A 13653-nucleotide genomic window follows, 5' to 3' on the forward strand; every position below is an offset into this window, starting at 1 on the left:
TTGGATTTTTCTTTTTAAACTTGGAAGATGGGTTTTCTTTTTCCCATCCTAACATAAAAGATCAAAAATATCGTTTGGGGACGCCTGGGTGGCTCAGTTGGTTAAGCGACTGCCTTCGGCTCAGGTCATGATCCTGGAGTCCCAGGATCGAGTCCCGCGTCGGGCTCCCTGCTCAGCAGGGAGTCTGCTTCTCCCTCTGACCCTCCTCCCTCTCACGCTCTATCTCATTCTCTCTCTCAAATAAATAAATAAAAAGAAAAAAAAATCTTAAAAAAAAAAAAAATATCGTTTGGCAGCAAGCAATCATTTTGTTTAATGAAAAACATCCAAGTATCATATAAAAACTATAATAAATGTCAAATATTTTTCAACATTTCTTGTATTACCCTTTGTTTAGTACTTAGAGGCAGAGCTTTTCCAGTGAATTTGACTCTTATATTTACTTGAGAATGTGTAACATTTATCTTACAGTATTTTATAGATACATTAAAATTTAATATTTCATTAAACACTGGTTTAAGAATAAAAATTTTCTTAAGCAATTGACATAAATAATACATATTTATTTCTTAATTTTTGCAGAAAAAGAATGTTTATCTACATGTGTTCAGAATATGCAGCAATCAGATGACCTGTCTCCCCTAGAAATTGTTGAAATGTTTGCTGGGCTTTCTTGTTTCCTCAAAGATTCGAGTGATGTTTCCCAAACTCTTTTGGATGATTTTCGGATATGGCAAGGATATAATTTCCTTTGTGATCTCTTGCTTAGGTAAAACCCCACAATTTAAGAATATATTTTAAATGTCTATTCAGTCTTTGTCAATGGAAACAATGTGGTTTGGGCCATGCAAAAAAGGGAATTAATCACTTACTCAATGTATACTTTATCCCTTTGGCTTTAATCAGTTCTTTTTATTCTTGTCAACAGAGTATAAAAAGTGAGTTTAAGCTCACAAATGCAGGCTACAAATGTGGTGGAGCCCATGGTTAGGTGTGGAAGTAAATCTGTTCTTCAGTAGCTGAGGGAGAAGAGCTTAGATGAACTAATTAACATCTTCCTAAAGTGTAAACTCGTGCTTAATTATATTTTGGGGATTTCCTACTATACCAGTGCTTTATTAATGTAGTTAATAACAAGAATAATTATGTAGATTGAATGAGACCTTACAAATGTATATATAAAACAAAATGTTTCACAAGCCCCCCTTTCCCATCCCAAATGTTTTATGCGTATCCTGGGGAAATGGCTGGCTGCAAATTTATTAGGAAGAAACTACTTATGTCTCACTAGTTGTTTCTGGCCCATTACTTACTTTTAAATCATTTGATCTGTTGTAAACCAGCCCTATTTTATAAACTCCTTGTTTCTAACAGCAGTTTAACCTAGTTGCCACTACTGCTAAGCAACTCCCAGAGTTGCAATTTTGCATATATATCTTAGTTTACAAAGGAGGACATGAAAGTTGATAAAGTAAGCATTTCACATTACTAGGGGGCTGTTAATTGGTGTAATCCTTTGAGAATGCAGGTTGATCAGATACAATCAAGAGCCTCAAAAATGTTGATACACTTTGACATGATAATTTCACTTATGGTCATTAATCCTAAAAATATAATCCTAAATGTAGACAAAATTTTATGTGTATTAGTACTCCTATATTCTGATTTCTACTGGCTGTCCCACCTCCCTCTCCCCAAATCTGTGGTTGGCTCTCCATGACCATTGAAAGAATATCTATAAGGATTTTATATTAAAAGGAGAAGCATTTGTGTTAACACTGGTAAATGGAAAAAACAGGGTTATAAAATTCTGTATATGGTATAAAAATAACTATTATTAAGACCAAACTTTTTACAATAAAAAAAGGCAAGTTTATAAACCATATCAGAATATTAAAAAGTGTCTTAGTTGTGAGGTTAAACATACTTTTTTCTACTTTAGTGCATTCTTCAGCTTTATTTTAATGAGAATAATTAGTTCTTTTAGGGAGGAAGCCCCAATAAATCTTACTCTTCAAGAGTTTTTGCACCCCATTTTGTGTTCTCAAGCCACAGTCAAAAGATAATTCCATAATGACTCCAAATGTTTCTTTTAAAGAAATATTGTTTTAAAAATTGTTAGACTCTTCAGAACTTTATTTAAATGTATTCTAATGAGAGTATCTGAATTAATTAATGAGATACAGATAAAGACTTAGAACTCTTTCCAAGAAATTCATTTTTAAAAATTGTTAACAGAAAAAATGTCTTCAGAAAGAAATGGTTAATAAGGTTTTTAGTTGTAAACAGTGAAACTTTATAATCTTAGAGTTTTAGGGAACTTAAGAGACATTTAGTGTGGGGCGCCTGGGTGGCTCAGTTGTTAAGTGTCTGTTTTCGGCTCAGGTCATGATCCCAGGGTCCTGGGATCAAGCCCCACATCGGGCTCCGTGCTCAGCAGGAAGCCTGCTTCTCCCTCTCCCACTCCCCCTGCTTGTGTTCCTGCTCTCGCTGTCTCTCTCTCTCTGTCAAATAAATAAATAAATAAATAAATAAATAAATAAATAATCTTAAAAAAAAGAGACATTTAATGTAATTCTTTTGTTTTATAGATACTTTCTACCAAAGATTAGTGATCTACCTAAAATAACATTGTTAAATGCAAAATCAGCACTTTATGTGACATCTTAGCCTATTATAATTTTCTTTCATTATGGTGTAATGTCTTATAATAAAATTTGTAGATTTTAAAAAAATAGTATGTTTTTATATAAGGAAAAATTGTACAAAGAAACTTCTTGGAGTACTTTATACATTTACTTACTGCATATACAAATTGAAAATTTCTTTCTGTATTAAATTTGAGAGTACAACAAAAGAGAAAAAATATTTACTAAACCATACTCTTCCTAGATTGGAACAAGCAAAAGAAGCAGAATCCAAAGATGCCTTGAAAGATCTGGTTAATCTGATAACTTCCCTAACAACATACGGTGTCAGTGAACTAAAACCAGCTGGTATTACCACAGGGGCACCCTTTTTATTGCCTGGATTTGCAGTACCTCAGCCTGCAGGCAAAGGTGAGTCTTTTTTTTTCTATTCTGAGCCCCTCAAAGAAGTAGACACAATCAGTTTGGCTTGATTGCTCTTTGTTACATGTATAAAGGTATTAAGGCTGTTTTTCATTAGAGTTTATGCTTTATTGATGGTACAAATTCTTGAGTGACAGCCTTACCAGTTCATGTACTTGAGAATAATATACATTATGAAAACATTATAACATCAGCCAATGAAATTTACATTTTAGTATTTTATCTTAACATTCAAACAGCTTAATAATCTAAACATATCCTTTTTGAATGTTGGGACGCTAATGCATTTCCAGTTTATGTGGTTGGAACTTGATTCACACACTGATCACCTTGTTATCTCTAAGATATAAATAGAAAGCATGGGGCGCAAATGCTTATATTTTAAAACTAAGCAAATATAGGTACAAAGACTTCTTTTTCTTCTTCTTCTTTTTTTGTGAGAGAGAGAGGCAGAAGGGGAGAGAGAGAATCTTAAGCAAGCTCCACACCCAGCATGGAGCCTGATGAGGGGCTGGATCTCACAACCCAAGATCATGACCTGAGCCGAAATTGGATGCTTAAGCAACTGAGCCACCCAGGCGCCCCACAAAGACGTTATATTATTTCTTTCAGATCGGGGAGTAAATTTTATAGTTCGAATTTCCTAACTTTGACTCCTCATCTAGTGATCTTTTACTAAGAAAACTTGTTTAGTTAATAACATTTTGTTACATAAGAGTGCAAGCTAGTTTTACTGTTTAATTTTTTTAACTGCGTAATAACTGTTCTAAAAGACTCTGAGCCTGAAGGCCTCTCATAGTTTCTTGACTATGATTGTCACTTAATAAATATTTGATGCAGTTATGATATTTGCATGTAAAATTTAGCCAGAAAATATCAACATGTCTGGTTATTTAAATTTCACAGTACGTTATCTATGTCTTTTATGACATAGAAGTCAGCGGTTATAAATTTATTTCTTTGGTGAGAATAAATGGATTTACTAGAAAATCCTAAATTTAATTTACCGGAGAAAATTATATTGAAAGGTCATGACTTAGATTGGAGTTGTCAGATGTCCTACAGTAAATTGTACTCTCAATGTGTAGGTTATATAGAACTTAGTAAGTAGAAATCCAGGCATTTCTTACTGAGCAGTTCAAAGTTTCACTTTATTAAATATTAAGAAAAAAATAGGACTCTCAAAAAAACTTCCAATATACAGACTGTATCTTGAGTATTCCACAATTAACTGTTTCTTTGAGTTAATTTAAAAATAGCTCTTACCGTACTTCCTATTTTAAATTTTATTGTTTTATTTGGTTAATCAATCCAATCATGATACTGGCATAATAGCTAGTTACGATATAGCATAATTTTGTAATGAGGGAATTAATGTAGCAAAATTGACCTTCCTCATAGGTCTTCCTCATATTGTCTCATCTGTATCAGAGATAATAAATATATAACCTAGCATGTCCGGGGGTTCCTGGGACAATCCAGTGATGTGATGTCTGCAGAAGTGAGGTTAACTAGAAAGGACAGTGCCCTAAGATTCAGAATTTGGATGACATGAGTCATCGAACCTTTCTAAATATCACTTTCTTCTTCAGAAAAATTGATGGTAGTAGTCTATAAAATGCATGGATCAAGCTAGATCATTTTGAGTTTCATCGGTAAGTCAAAAAATACATATATCCCATGGCCTGCTTTGTAGGGTTATTGTGCAGACTAAAGGAGACAGCTCTGTTTCACATAAAGAGAATATGGAATCTCTTTTTTTTTTCTGGCCAACATCATTTGAATGTATTGAAATCTATCCATTTTAAGTGTTGAATTTGATGAGTTTCCATAAATATATATGCTTGTGTAATCACCACTATAATCATGATAGGGAATATTCCCATCCTTCTAAAAATTTACTTGTTCCCCTTGCGTTCAATCCCCGCTCCCTGCCCCACTTGCCCTGGCAACCATTGATCCGCTTTAGTTTCACCCTTTCTAGAATTTCATAAACTAGAATCCTACAGTATGTAGTTTTTTATGATTCATCCATGTTATTGCATGTATCTGAAGTTTGTTCCTTTTTTGGATAGTATTTCCTTATGTGGATTTCCTGCACTTTGTTTACCTCTTCGCCGATTGATGGCATGTATTTAACTGTCACGAATAAAGCTACTGTGAATATTTATATGAAACAAGTCTTTGTGGGGACATACATTTTCATTTCTTTGGGGTAAATACCAAGCAGTAGAATTGTTGGCTCCTATGTATATTTAACTTTATGAGAAACTGCCAAAATGTTTTCTAAAGTAGCTATCCCATTTACACTCATGTCAGCAGCAATGTGAGAAAGTTTGCTTTACATCCTCAGCAACACTTGGTGGTGTTAGTCTTTTTAATTGTAGATAATCTAGTGTGTGTGTAGTAGTATCTAGTTGTGGTTTTAGTTTGCATTTTTTGAAATAATTTCAAGCATCTTTTAATGTGTTTATTTGCCATCTGTATCTCTCTACTTGGGTTCAGAACTCTGTGCCCAGTGTTTGATAGGATTATTCTTTTTATTGGGATTTTAAGAGTTCTTTAGATATTCTGGATAAATCTTTTATAAGGTTCATATATTTTGTAAGTATGTTCTCCTGGTCTTAACTTGCCTTTTTTTCTTAGTAGCATTTAGAAGAATGGAAACTTTTAATTTTGATGAAGTCCAACTTATTTTAAAAATATTTTGCAGATTTTTTACTTCATATTGAAAAAATCTTATTTAACCAAATTCACTAAGGTTTGTGTTTTCTTCTAGGAGTTTCATATTTTGATACTTCTGTTAGGGTCTGTGATACATTTTAAGTTAATTTTTATATATGGTAGGAAATAAGGTTTTTTTCTTCCAGTATGACTATCCAAGACCTTCTAATGAAAAGACTGTATAACCATATATCTGCGATTCTTTTTCAGTTCTGCTCCATTGATCAGTATGTCCACCCTTAAGCCAATACTATAAGACATTGATTACTGTATCTTTTTTTTTACTGTATTTTTAAAGTAAGTCTTGAAATAGAGTCATTTAAGTTGTCCGATTTTGTTCTTTTCAAAATTACTTTAGCTATTCTGCATCGTTTGAATTCCATACAAATTTAATGATCATGTCAATTTTTGGAAAAAAACAAACCAAAAAAAAAGCCTGAGACTGGGAGTTGATTGCGAGTACATCAAATGTAAATCAACTTGGGGAGAATTGACGTTTTAATAATATTGAATCTTCCAATCCATGAATATGTATATATATATATAGCTTTCCATTTATTTGGGTCTTATTTTTTCTAAGCATAGTTTTATAGTGTACATTGTACAGAACTTTCGATTCTTCTGTTAAGTTTATTCTTAAATATTTTCTTTTTGATACTATTATAAGCATAATTGTTTTCTTAATTGCATTTCAGATTTCTTGTTGCTAGTTTCTAGAAATGCAGTTGATTTTTAAAATATTATCCATTTTTACCTATGACTGTTAAATTTGATTTTTGGTTTTAGTGGGGTTTTTTGGTTGTTTTTTGCTGTTACTTTTCTTTCTTTCTTTCTTTTTTTTTTAAAAAAAATCCCCTTTTTTTTTTTTTTAAGATCTTTATTTATTTGACAGAGAGAGACACAGTGAGAGAGGGAACACAAGCAGGGGGAGTGGGAGAGGGAGAAGTAGGCCCCCCGCAGAGCAGGGAGCCCGATGTGGGGCTCGATCCCAGGACCCTGGGATCATGACCTGAGCCGAAAGCAGACGCTTAACGACTGAGCCACCCAGGCGCCCCTGTTACTTTTCTTTTTAATCTAGTTTTGGTTAAGAGATGATGGATTATTGTAAAGGAATGGAGATGAGGAAAGCCAAGTGTGACAGGGTCCTGTGTAGCACTGATAGAATGAAGCAATGATAGTCTTCGCAGATTGTAACTCTTCAGTTTAGACTGTTGAGGAGTTGAGGCTGGCTATATTCTGATATATTGACACTGTTTATCTTTTTGTCAGTTGTTTGTTCAGAGTACTTTGGGGGAATATTTGCTTTGGTTTCATTGGTTTCCCTTTCATCATCTGTGAAAAGGAAATTCCTGCTACTAAGGAATTTTTTACCTATTCATTGATTATTACATTTAAAAGGTCAAAATGAATGTACCTACCTTACATTGCTCTATACATAGGTATAGTTTACCGACCTTATTTTTAGTGCTGATTTTAAATCAAATGGAACAGTATAGACATACAAAATTTAAAGGAAAAGGTAAACTGAGTTATTAATGAAGGTGGTAAACTGATCTTTGTATGTTAATGCTTGAGCATGACTTATATTTCTATATTTTATAAAACTTTGTATCCTCACCAGCAGAAAGCTTTTTATTTTTTCTTTTTTGAAGATTTATTTACTTATTTTAGAGAATACAAGCAGGAGGGAGGAGCAGAGGGAGAGGGAGAGAATCTCAAGCAGACTCCTCGTTGAGTGTGAAGCCCAACACAGGGCTCAATCCCAGGACCCTGAGATCATGACCTGAGCCGAAATCCAGAGGCGGGCGCTTAACCAACTTGGCCACCCACATGCCCCTATATTTGACTTTTAATTGTTGTATGTTTAAACATTGTATTCGGTTCAGCTTTTTATGGTGGACAATTTGTTCTTGGGATTGGTTATTAATATTCCTTATCTTTTGTCATTGACATCACTTCAAACCAAATAATGAAGATAAAACTTGGGAAATTCCAAATTTTCCCACATTACTCTAAACTCGGCTCTTTTTGACTCCTTTCTTTATAGTGAAAACTGATATATTGTCACTTAGTTGAAAGATGCAAAATATTGGATATAGTTATCCTTTAACCTTATTTGTCACCGTTGGTCACTTGTAGTCAGACTTTAACATTTGTATGTCCACCAGCCCATCTGAGCTTGTATTATCTGCAGGTAATAAAAAGGAAAGATGTCCTGAAAGAGCAAGCATATTATGAATCTGGAGCTGGAAGTAAAAATATATCTTTGGTATTTGCTACACATAGAAGAAGTTTATATGTTACAGACAAAATTGAAATTGTGTACAGATTAAAGATTTTTAAAAATCTTTTCATTTTTTAAAGAATGTCTAAGCCAGGATTTCTGGGCAGTCCTTCTAACTCATTTTTTAATTTTTCCTAGTTCTGTGTTTATCTTCTTTCTGAAATCTGGCTTATTCTGTAAGGCACTATGCTAATTTCTTGGCTCTAGGTTAATGTTTTGGTCACTCTGGCAAATACCCTGTATTCCTAATAGTTGTGAACATGGGGACAATTTTTAGAGGCAAACACTTGTTTTCAGGTGCTTCAAATACTTTATATGTTAATTTCTTTATAATTATTTTTTACTAATTTACCTCACAAGAGCCAGGTATACAGATTTTTTCTTGGTTGGTGTGTTTGAAAATCAGATGTTAAAAAAATACAGCTAGTAGTTAGCCATAAATGGCTTTAACACACGTATATGTAAAGAAATTGTACTTTTAGCTTGAAAACAAAATACATTTTCAAATTAAAATTTATGAGAGTCTAGTGTAGTCATGATAAAGGGACACTGGAACTTAGAGAATTTTCAACCCCCTGTTTTCCTGCTTGCATTCTTGCTGCTCCCTGGCCTTTTACTGCTTCAGGCTAAAAGTATTTTCTTACAGTCAAGGTCCATCTTACAGATAACAAAAAGTGAAATCCTTGCACATTTCCAAACTCAGAAGGCTGGACTTACATAATATGCTTTATTTTCTGTAAAACAGTCTAATGTTTCAATATATACTATTCTTGAATTAGAATATTCATAATGATGCATTAAAAGTTTAAACAGTATTGTTTTTAACGGAAGTCAGATAGAGAAAAACAGGACTTTCTGTGAAAACAGGATGTGTTCTTAGGAAACAGTTGATAAATGTTACAATTCGTGATCCGTTTAAATAGACTAGTTTGCCATGATTAAAATATCATGTAGCACCTACTTTTGTGTTCTTGTTTTCCATTTTAGGTCACAGTGTGAGAAACATCCAAGCCTTTGCAGTTCTTCAGAATGCATTTTTAAAAGCAAAAACCAGCTTCCTTGCCCAGATCATCCTTGATGCCATCACAAATATTTACATGGCTGACAGTGCCAATTACTTCATCCTCGAGTCACAGCACACACTGTCACAGTTTGCAGAAAAGATTTCTAAACTCCCAGAAGTACAAAGCAAATACTTTGAGATGCTGGAGTTTGTCGTTTTTAGCTTAAATTACATCCCTTGTAAAGAACTCATTAGTGTTAGCATCCTCTTAAAATCGAGCTCTTCTTACCACTGTAGCGTTATTGCAATGAAGACACTTCTTAAGTTTACACGACACGACTACATATTTAAAGATGTGTTCAGGGAGGTGGGCCTTCTGGAGGTCATGGTAAACCTTTTGCACAAATATGCTGCCCTCTTGAAGGATCCAACTCAGACCCTAAGTGAACAAGGTAAAGCATTTTCCAGAATTTCGCTTTTATTTGACAGAGGGGTTTGGGCACGGTGTTTTGTTCATGTTTTGCCTTTCATTTGGCTGTTGATTTGAATGACTTACTAATGTGCATTATTGTGATATCCTTGTGAGTATTTCCCACATTTAACTTGTTCATTCAACCTCTGTTAGGGAATTGGATGGGGGGGCAGCTAGAAATATGTCATTGTGGTGGAAAAGAATTTAAGGTAAAAATTGAGGGAAACATTTATGGTCCACATGACTCATGTGTACTACTTTCTGCTTCTAAGAGGGAATTTAAAAAGCTCCTAGAAACAATTGGGATGTTTAGGTGCCTCACAATGTTCTTAATTCTAGAGAGCAAAAAAATAAATCTTTTTAGCAATGTTATATATGTACACATATATTATCCTTTAGGTACCTTAAATTTAATATTTTTCATCCTTCCTAATCTGATAAAAGCACTTAGTATTAACTGTGTTGAATGAATTAATACAGTGTGAATAGATAGCACTATTCATAAATAGTGCCTTAAAATCCAGTTTTCTCCTGTTAACCTTAGCCTTGATTAGGAAAACCTTTGTTAGAAGAATACATTTAACTTTGGCGTTTTCCCTTTTTTTTTTTTTTTTTTTAAGGTTCTATTTTAATTCCAGTTAACATACAGTGTCCTATTAGTTTCAGGTGTACAATACAGGGATTCATCACTTCCATACATCACCCAACACTGGCATTTTCCTTTCTCCTGTTTGTTAGACAACTGTAACTTCCTAGCCACACGAAAATAAAATCCGTAAACACTGATGTTGACCTTACTTTTGGTAGATGGTAGACACGTGTATCATTTTTAAAGGGTGTATTATATCATTTGTATTAGGGGTAAAAGTGACTAATAAAGAAATAAAGTATTTAAACCAAATCAAGAAAAAAAAAAAGCTTACAACTTCTGGGACTTGAACCTTTGGTCCTTTTTCCTAGGGGACTCAAGAAGTAATAGTTCAGTTGAAGACCAAAAGCACCTGGCTTTGTTGGTTATGGAGACCTTGACCATGCTGCTTCAGGGATCGAACACAAACGCAGGTGACTAGACAAGTTACTAGCAGATGCTTCGGGGAGTATTCTCTCTGGTGTCGTCTTCTCTAAGGACTCTTGCTCCTGAAATGTTCCTATCACTTAGAGAAAAAACTGTTGATTCAGTGACGGCACCTTCATATCTAGAAACACAAAACTTTTGACCGTTACAAGTTTATTGACAAAATATGTAACATTACTACTATTATTTCAATACTATGCCTTGTTTTTAAAGTAGTCTTTTAAAGTAGTCTTTTTTAAAATAGTCATTAGAGTAGTGGGGTGTTTTTTAATTTACATAATACAGACTTTTAGTAGAATGACTTTGTTTAAGTATTTTCCAAAGTACCTGCTTCCTATGGTGATTTTCTTAATTTTTAGTAATTCAAGTTAGAGTATTATAATGTTACAACTTTAAGGAAGTATTGAGAAATGATTCTGTAGTAAAACTTGCCTCTCCCAGGTAGATCGGATTCATAACATCTTTATCTTTGGTCTCAACTTCTCTTCAGTCTTTTTCTATCTGTCATTAACAGTCCATTTGTATTTGTAAAATATCACTCTTGCTCTTGCGAAAGATCACTTGAAACCTCTCAGGCAACAATGTCAATACAGTTTGAGAAGAGTAAGTAACGGGGAGGTGAATTGAGATGAGAAGGCTGGGCTCAGATCATACAGAGCCTTTCAGGCCATGCCAAGGAACATGAATTATATTTTAAGTGTTATGGAAAGCTACAAATGAGTGAAGGAATGAACAAACGAAAAAATGAACTAGTTAACAAATGCATTGCCTATTTGCCTGAATGCAAAGGAACTCAATATTCAACATATTTAAAATATATTGTGTGTCCCAGGCACCATGCTAGGTGTTCGAGACACAAAGATAATTCTTGCCCTGAAGGAATTATAACCTGATGGGAAAAGACGTAAAGATGTAATTATATGTTGTTACTTAAGTACAGTTTGGCAAATTCCAAGACAGAGTTGAATGAATGAATTTAGTAGGTTATTTAATAAGTATGGTGAAGTTTAATGGGTATGATATTTCATCTGTGATATAATGCATAATCTCCTTATTTCCACTAATTAGGGTTAGTTGACTTAGATAAAAGAATAAGGTACTATAAAGGATTTATTTGGCAGATTATCTTTTGATGACATGAGCTAGTGTTACACAGGATGGACTGAACAGTTCTATTGGAGGAGAGTGGAGAACTTACCTTGTGTGACTAAAAGTCACTTAACACATCTCCCAGAGTGCCAGACATTTTCACAAAGCTCTTTTCTTAATGACTATCTTTCCTTGTTAAGAAAGATATTACTTAGCTATGTGATCTTGGGCACTCAGACGGTGCTTTGCTCATAGTAAGTGTTCAGAAAATATTAGCCATGATGACTATGTAATGGGCACTAACTGGTCACCTGGAAGTAAGTACACATGATCTTCCATGTGCTAAATCTCAGCACATGACTTCCATTCACTTCAGGACCATGTAATTCTTACAAAGTTTGCAAATAGGAAGTCATTAAATAGAGGACAGTGGCCACTATAGCAAAATACACAGGCAGCTTTTCACTCAGGAAACATTTACTGAAATACAGACTAGAAGGAAATCCCAAGTTTAATGGGGAGCCAAACATACAAACAAATAATACTGAACTGTCTGATATAAACTACTATAATAGTGGCATGTATAAGGTACTCTAAAAGCTTAAAGCTTTAAAGCTGAGCTATGTAGGTATCACTCCTGCTCTGTCATTTGCTGGCTGGGTGACCTTAGCCATGTTACCCAACTTCTGTATGTCTCATTTCCTCATCTGTACAGTAAGGGATAAAGATTAAATAAATCAGTCTATAAAAGTCTTTGGAGAGGTACAGTGACTGATGCTTTTTATTACAGAGTTTGTCTTTTTTTTGTTCATGTGCTCTACTTCATCAAGAAGTTTGGTTCCTTGTGATTTTTCTCATTAAAGAATAATTTATTCCACTCCTTTCTTGCAGATACTTTGGATGCCTTGTTCAGTTTAAATCTTGTTTGTTTGGGCTGTTGTTCATCTGAAAACTTTTTACATAATTTGATTTCCAGTATTGTTCAGCTTAAAGCCTTTACATAAAAATTCCAGTATTGTTCAGCTTAAAGCCACCTTTACAGTGGCCACTGGCCTCTTTTGTGTCTACGTGTGAAATTTCTGAATGTTCTAGATTTGGAAAATTTGAACATGGTGAACATGTTAGGGCATTAGTCTTTCATTAAGGCAGTCTAGAGAGAATTTGCTTCTTTGCTGACCTCCCATAGTGCAGTTGTGTGTGGTAATTTAAAAGGTGAAATGGCTGGGTGGGTTTTATTTGCAATCTTTTGAGTTATTCTTCCTACAAAAAGATCAACTTTTAACCCATCTGACTTAGAAGGTTTTAAGTTAGCCCATGTTGTTCTTTTTTCTCTCTCAAGGAATTTTCCGAGAATTTGGAGGTGCAAGATGCGCGCATAATATAGTGAAGTACCCACAGTGCCGGCAGCATGCCCTGATGATTATCCAGCAGTTGGTGCTCTCTCCAAATGGGGAGGATGACATGGGCACTCTCCTGGGCTTAATGCATTCAGCCCCACCAACAGAACTGCAGTTGAAGACTGATATTTTAAGGGTAAATTTAATAAGCTGTTACTGCTCTCTTACCATTAAATTCTGTGGTTATTTTTAAATGACTTAAGTTGGTCATAAACTATTCTTGCAGTTTTTCTTCAAGTCTAAAATTATGTTAAAGTCATAGTAGTAGAAGAAAAGCTAGTGTCTTCTCTGGCCCCCGAGGCCCTGAGGTCGCCATCTCCATCCCCTCTGACACCCTCCCCGTGTATCCTCACCCAGTCCTGGCACAGACATCACAGCAAGAATAGCTACCTTCTAGAATCATAGCTTTCTTTTATTACTTGTTGCTTTATTCAGTGACTTTCTTGACTTTCTCTTATTCTTTACCCTATTGTATATTTCATCCTGTTTTGATTGAGTATAATAATTTGAATACGCATTTTATTTTAAAACACAGTCT

The 13653-nt window shown here is 34.3% G+C and overlaps 1 protein-coding gene across 7 annotated transcripts in view; it reads left to right on the plus strand.

Annotated features, from left to right (window-relative positions):
* The window catches only part of WDFY3 (WD repeat and FYVE domain containing 3), a 262976-nt gene that overhangs the window by 123832 nt on the left and 125491 nt on the right, over positions 1 to 13653 (plus strand). For all 7 annotated transcript variants that reach the window (XM_035004604.1, XM_035004607.1, XM_035004606.1 and 4 more), the window contains 5 exons: positions 583 to 769; positions 2893 to 3059; positions 9067 to 9534; positions 10515 to 10616; positions 13058 to 13251. In XM_035004604.1, coding sequence (XP_034860495.1) covers positions 583 to 769; positions 2893 to 3059; positions 9067 to 9534; positions 10515 to 10616; positions 13058 to 13251 — 1118 coding nt within the window. The remainder of the gene's footprint in view (positions 1 to 582; positions 770 to 2892; positions 3060 to 9066; positions 9535 to 10514; positions 10617 to 13057; positions 13252 to 13653) is intronic.

Source organism: Mirounga leonina, unplaced genomic scaffold, assembly GCF_011800145.1.
Source record: "Mirounga leonina isolate KUSES-001 unplaced genomic scaffold, KU_Mleo_1.0 Mir_129, whole genome shotgun sequence".
Taxonomy (NCBI): Eukaryota; Metazoa; Chordata; class Mammalia; order Carnivora; family Phocidae; genus Mirounga; species Mirounga leonina.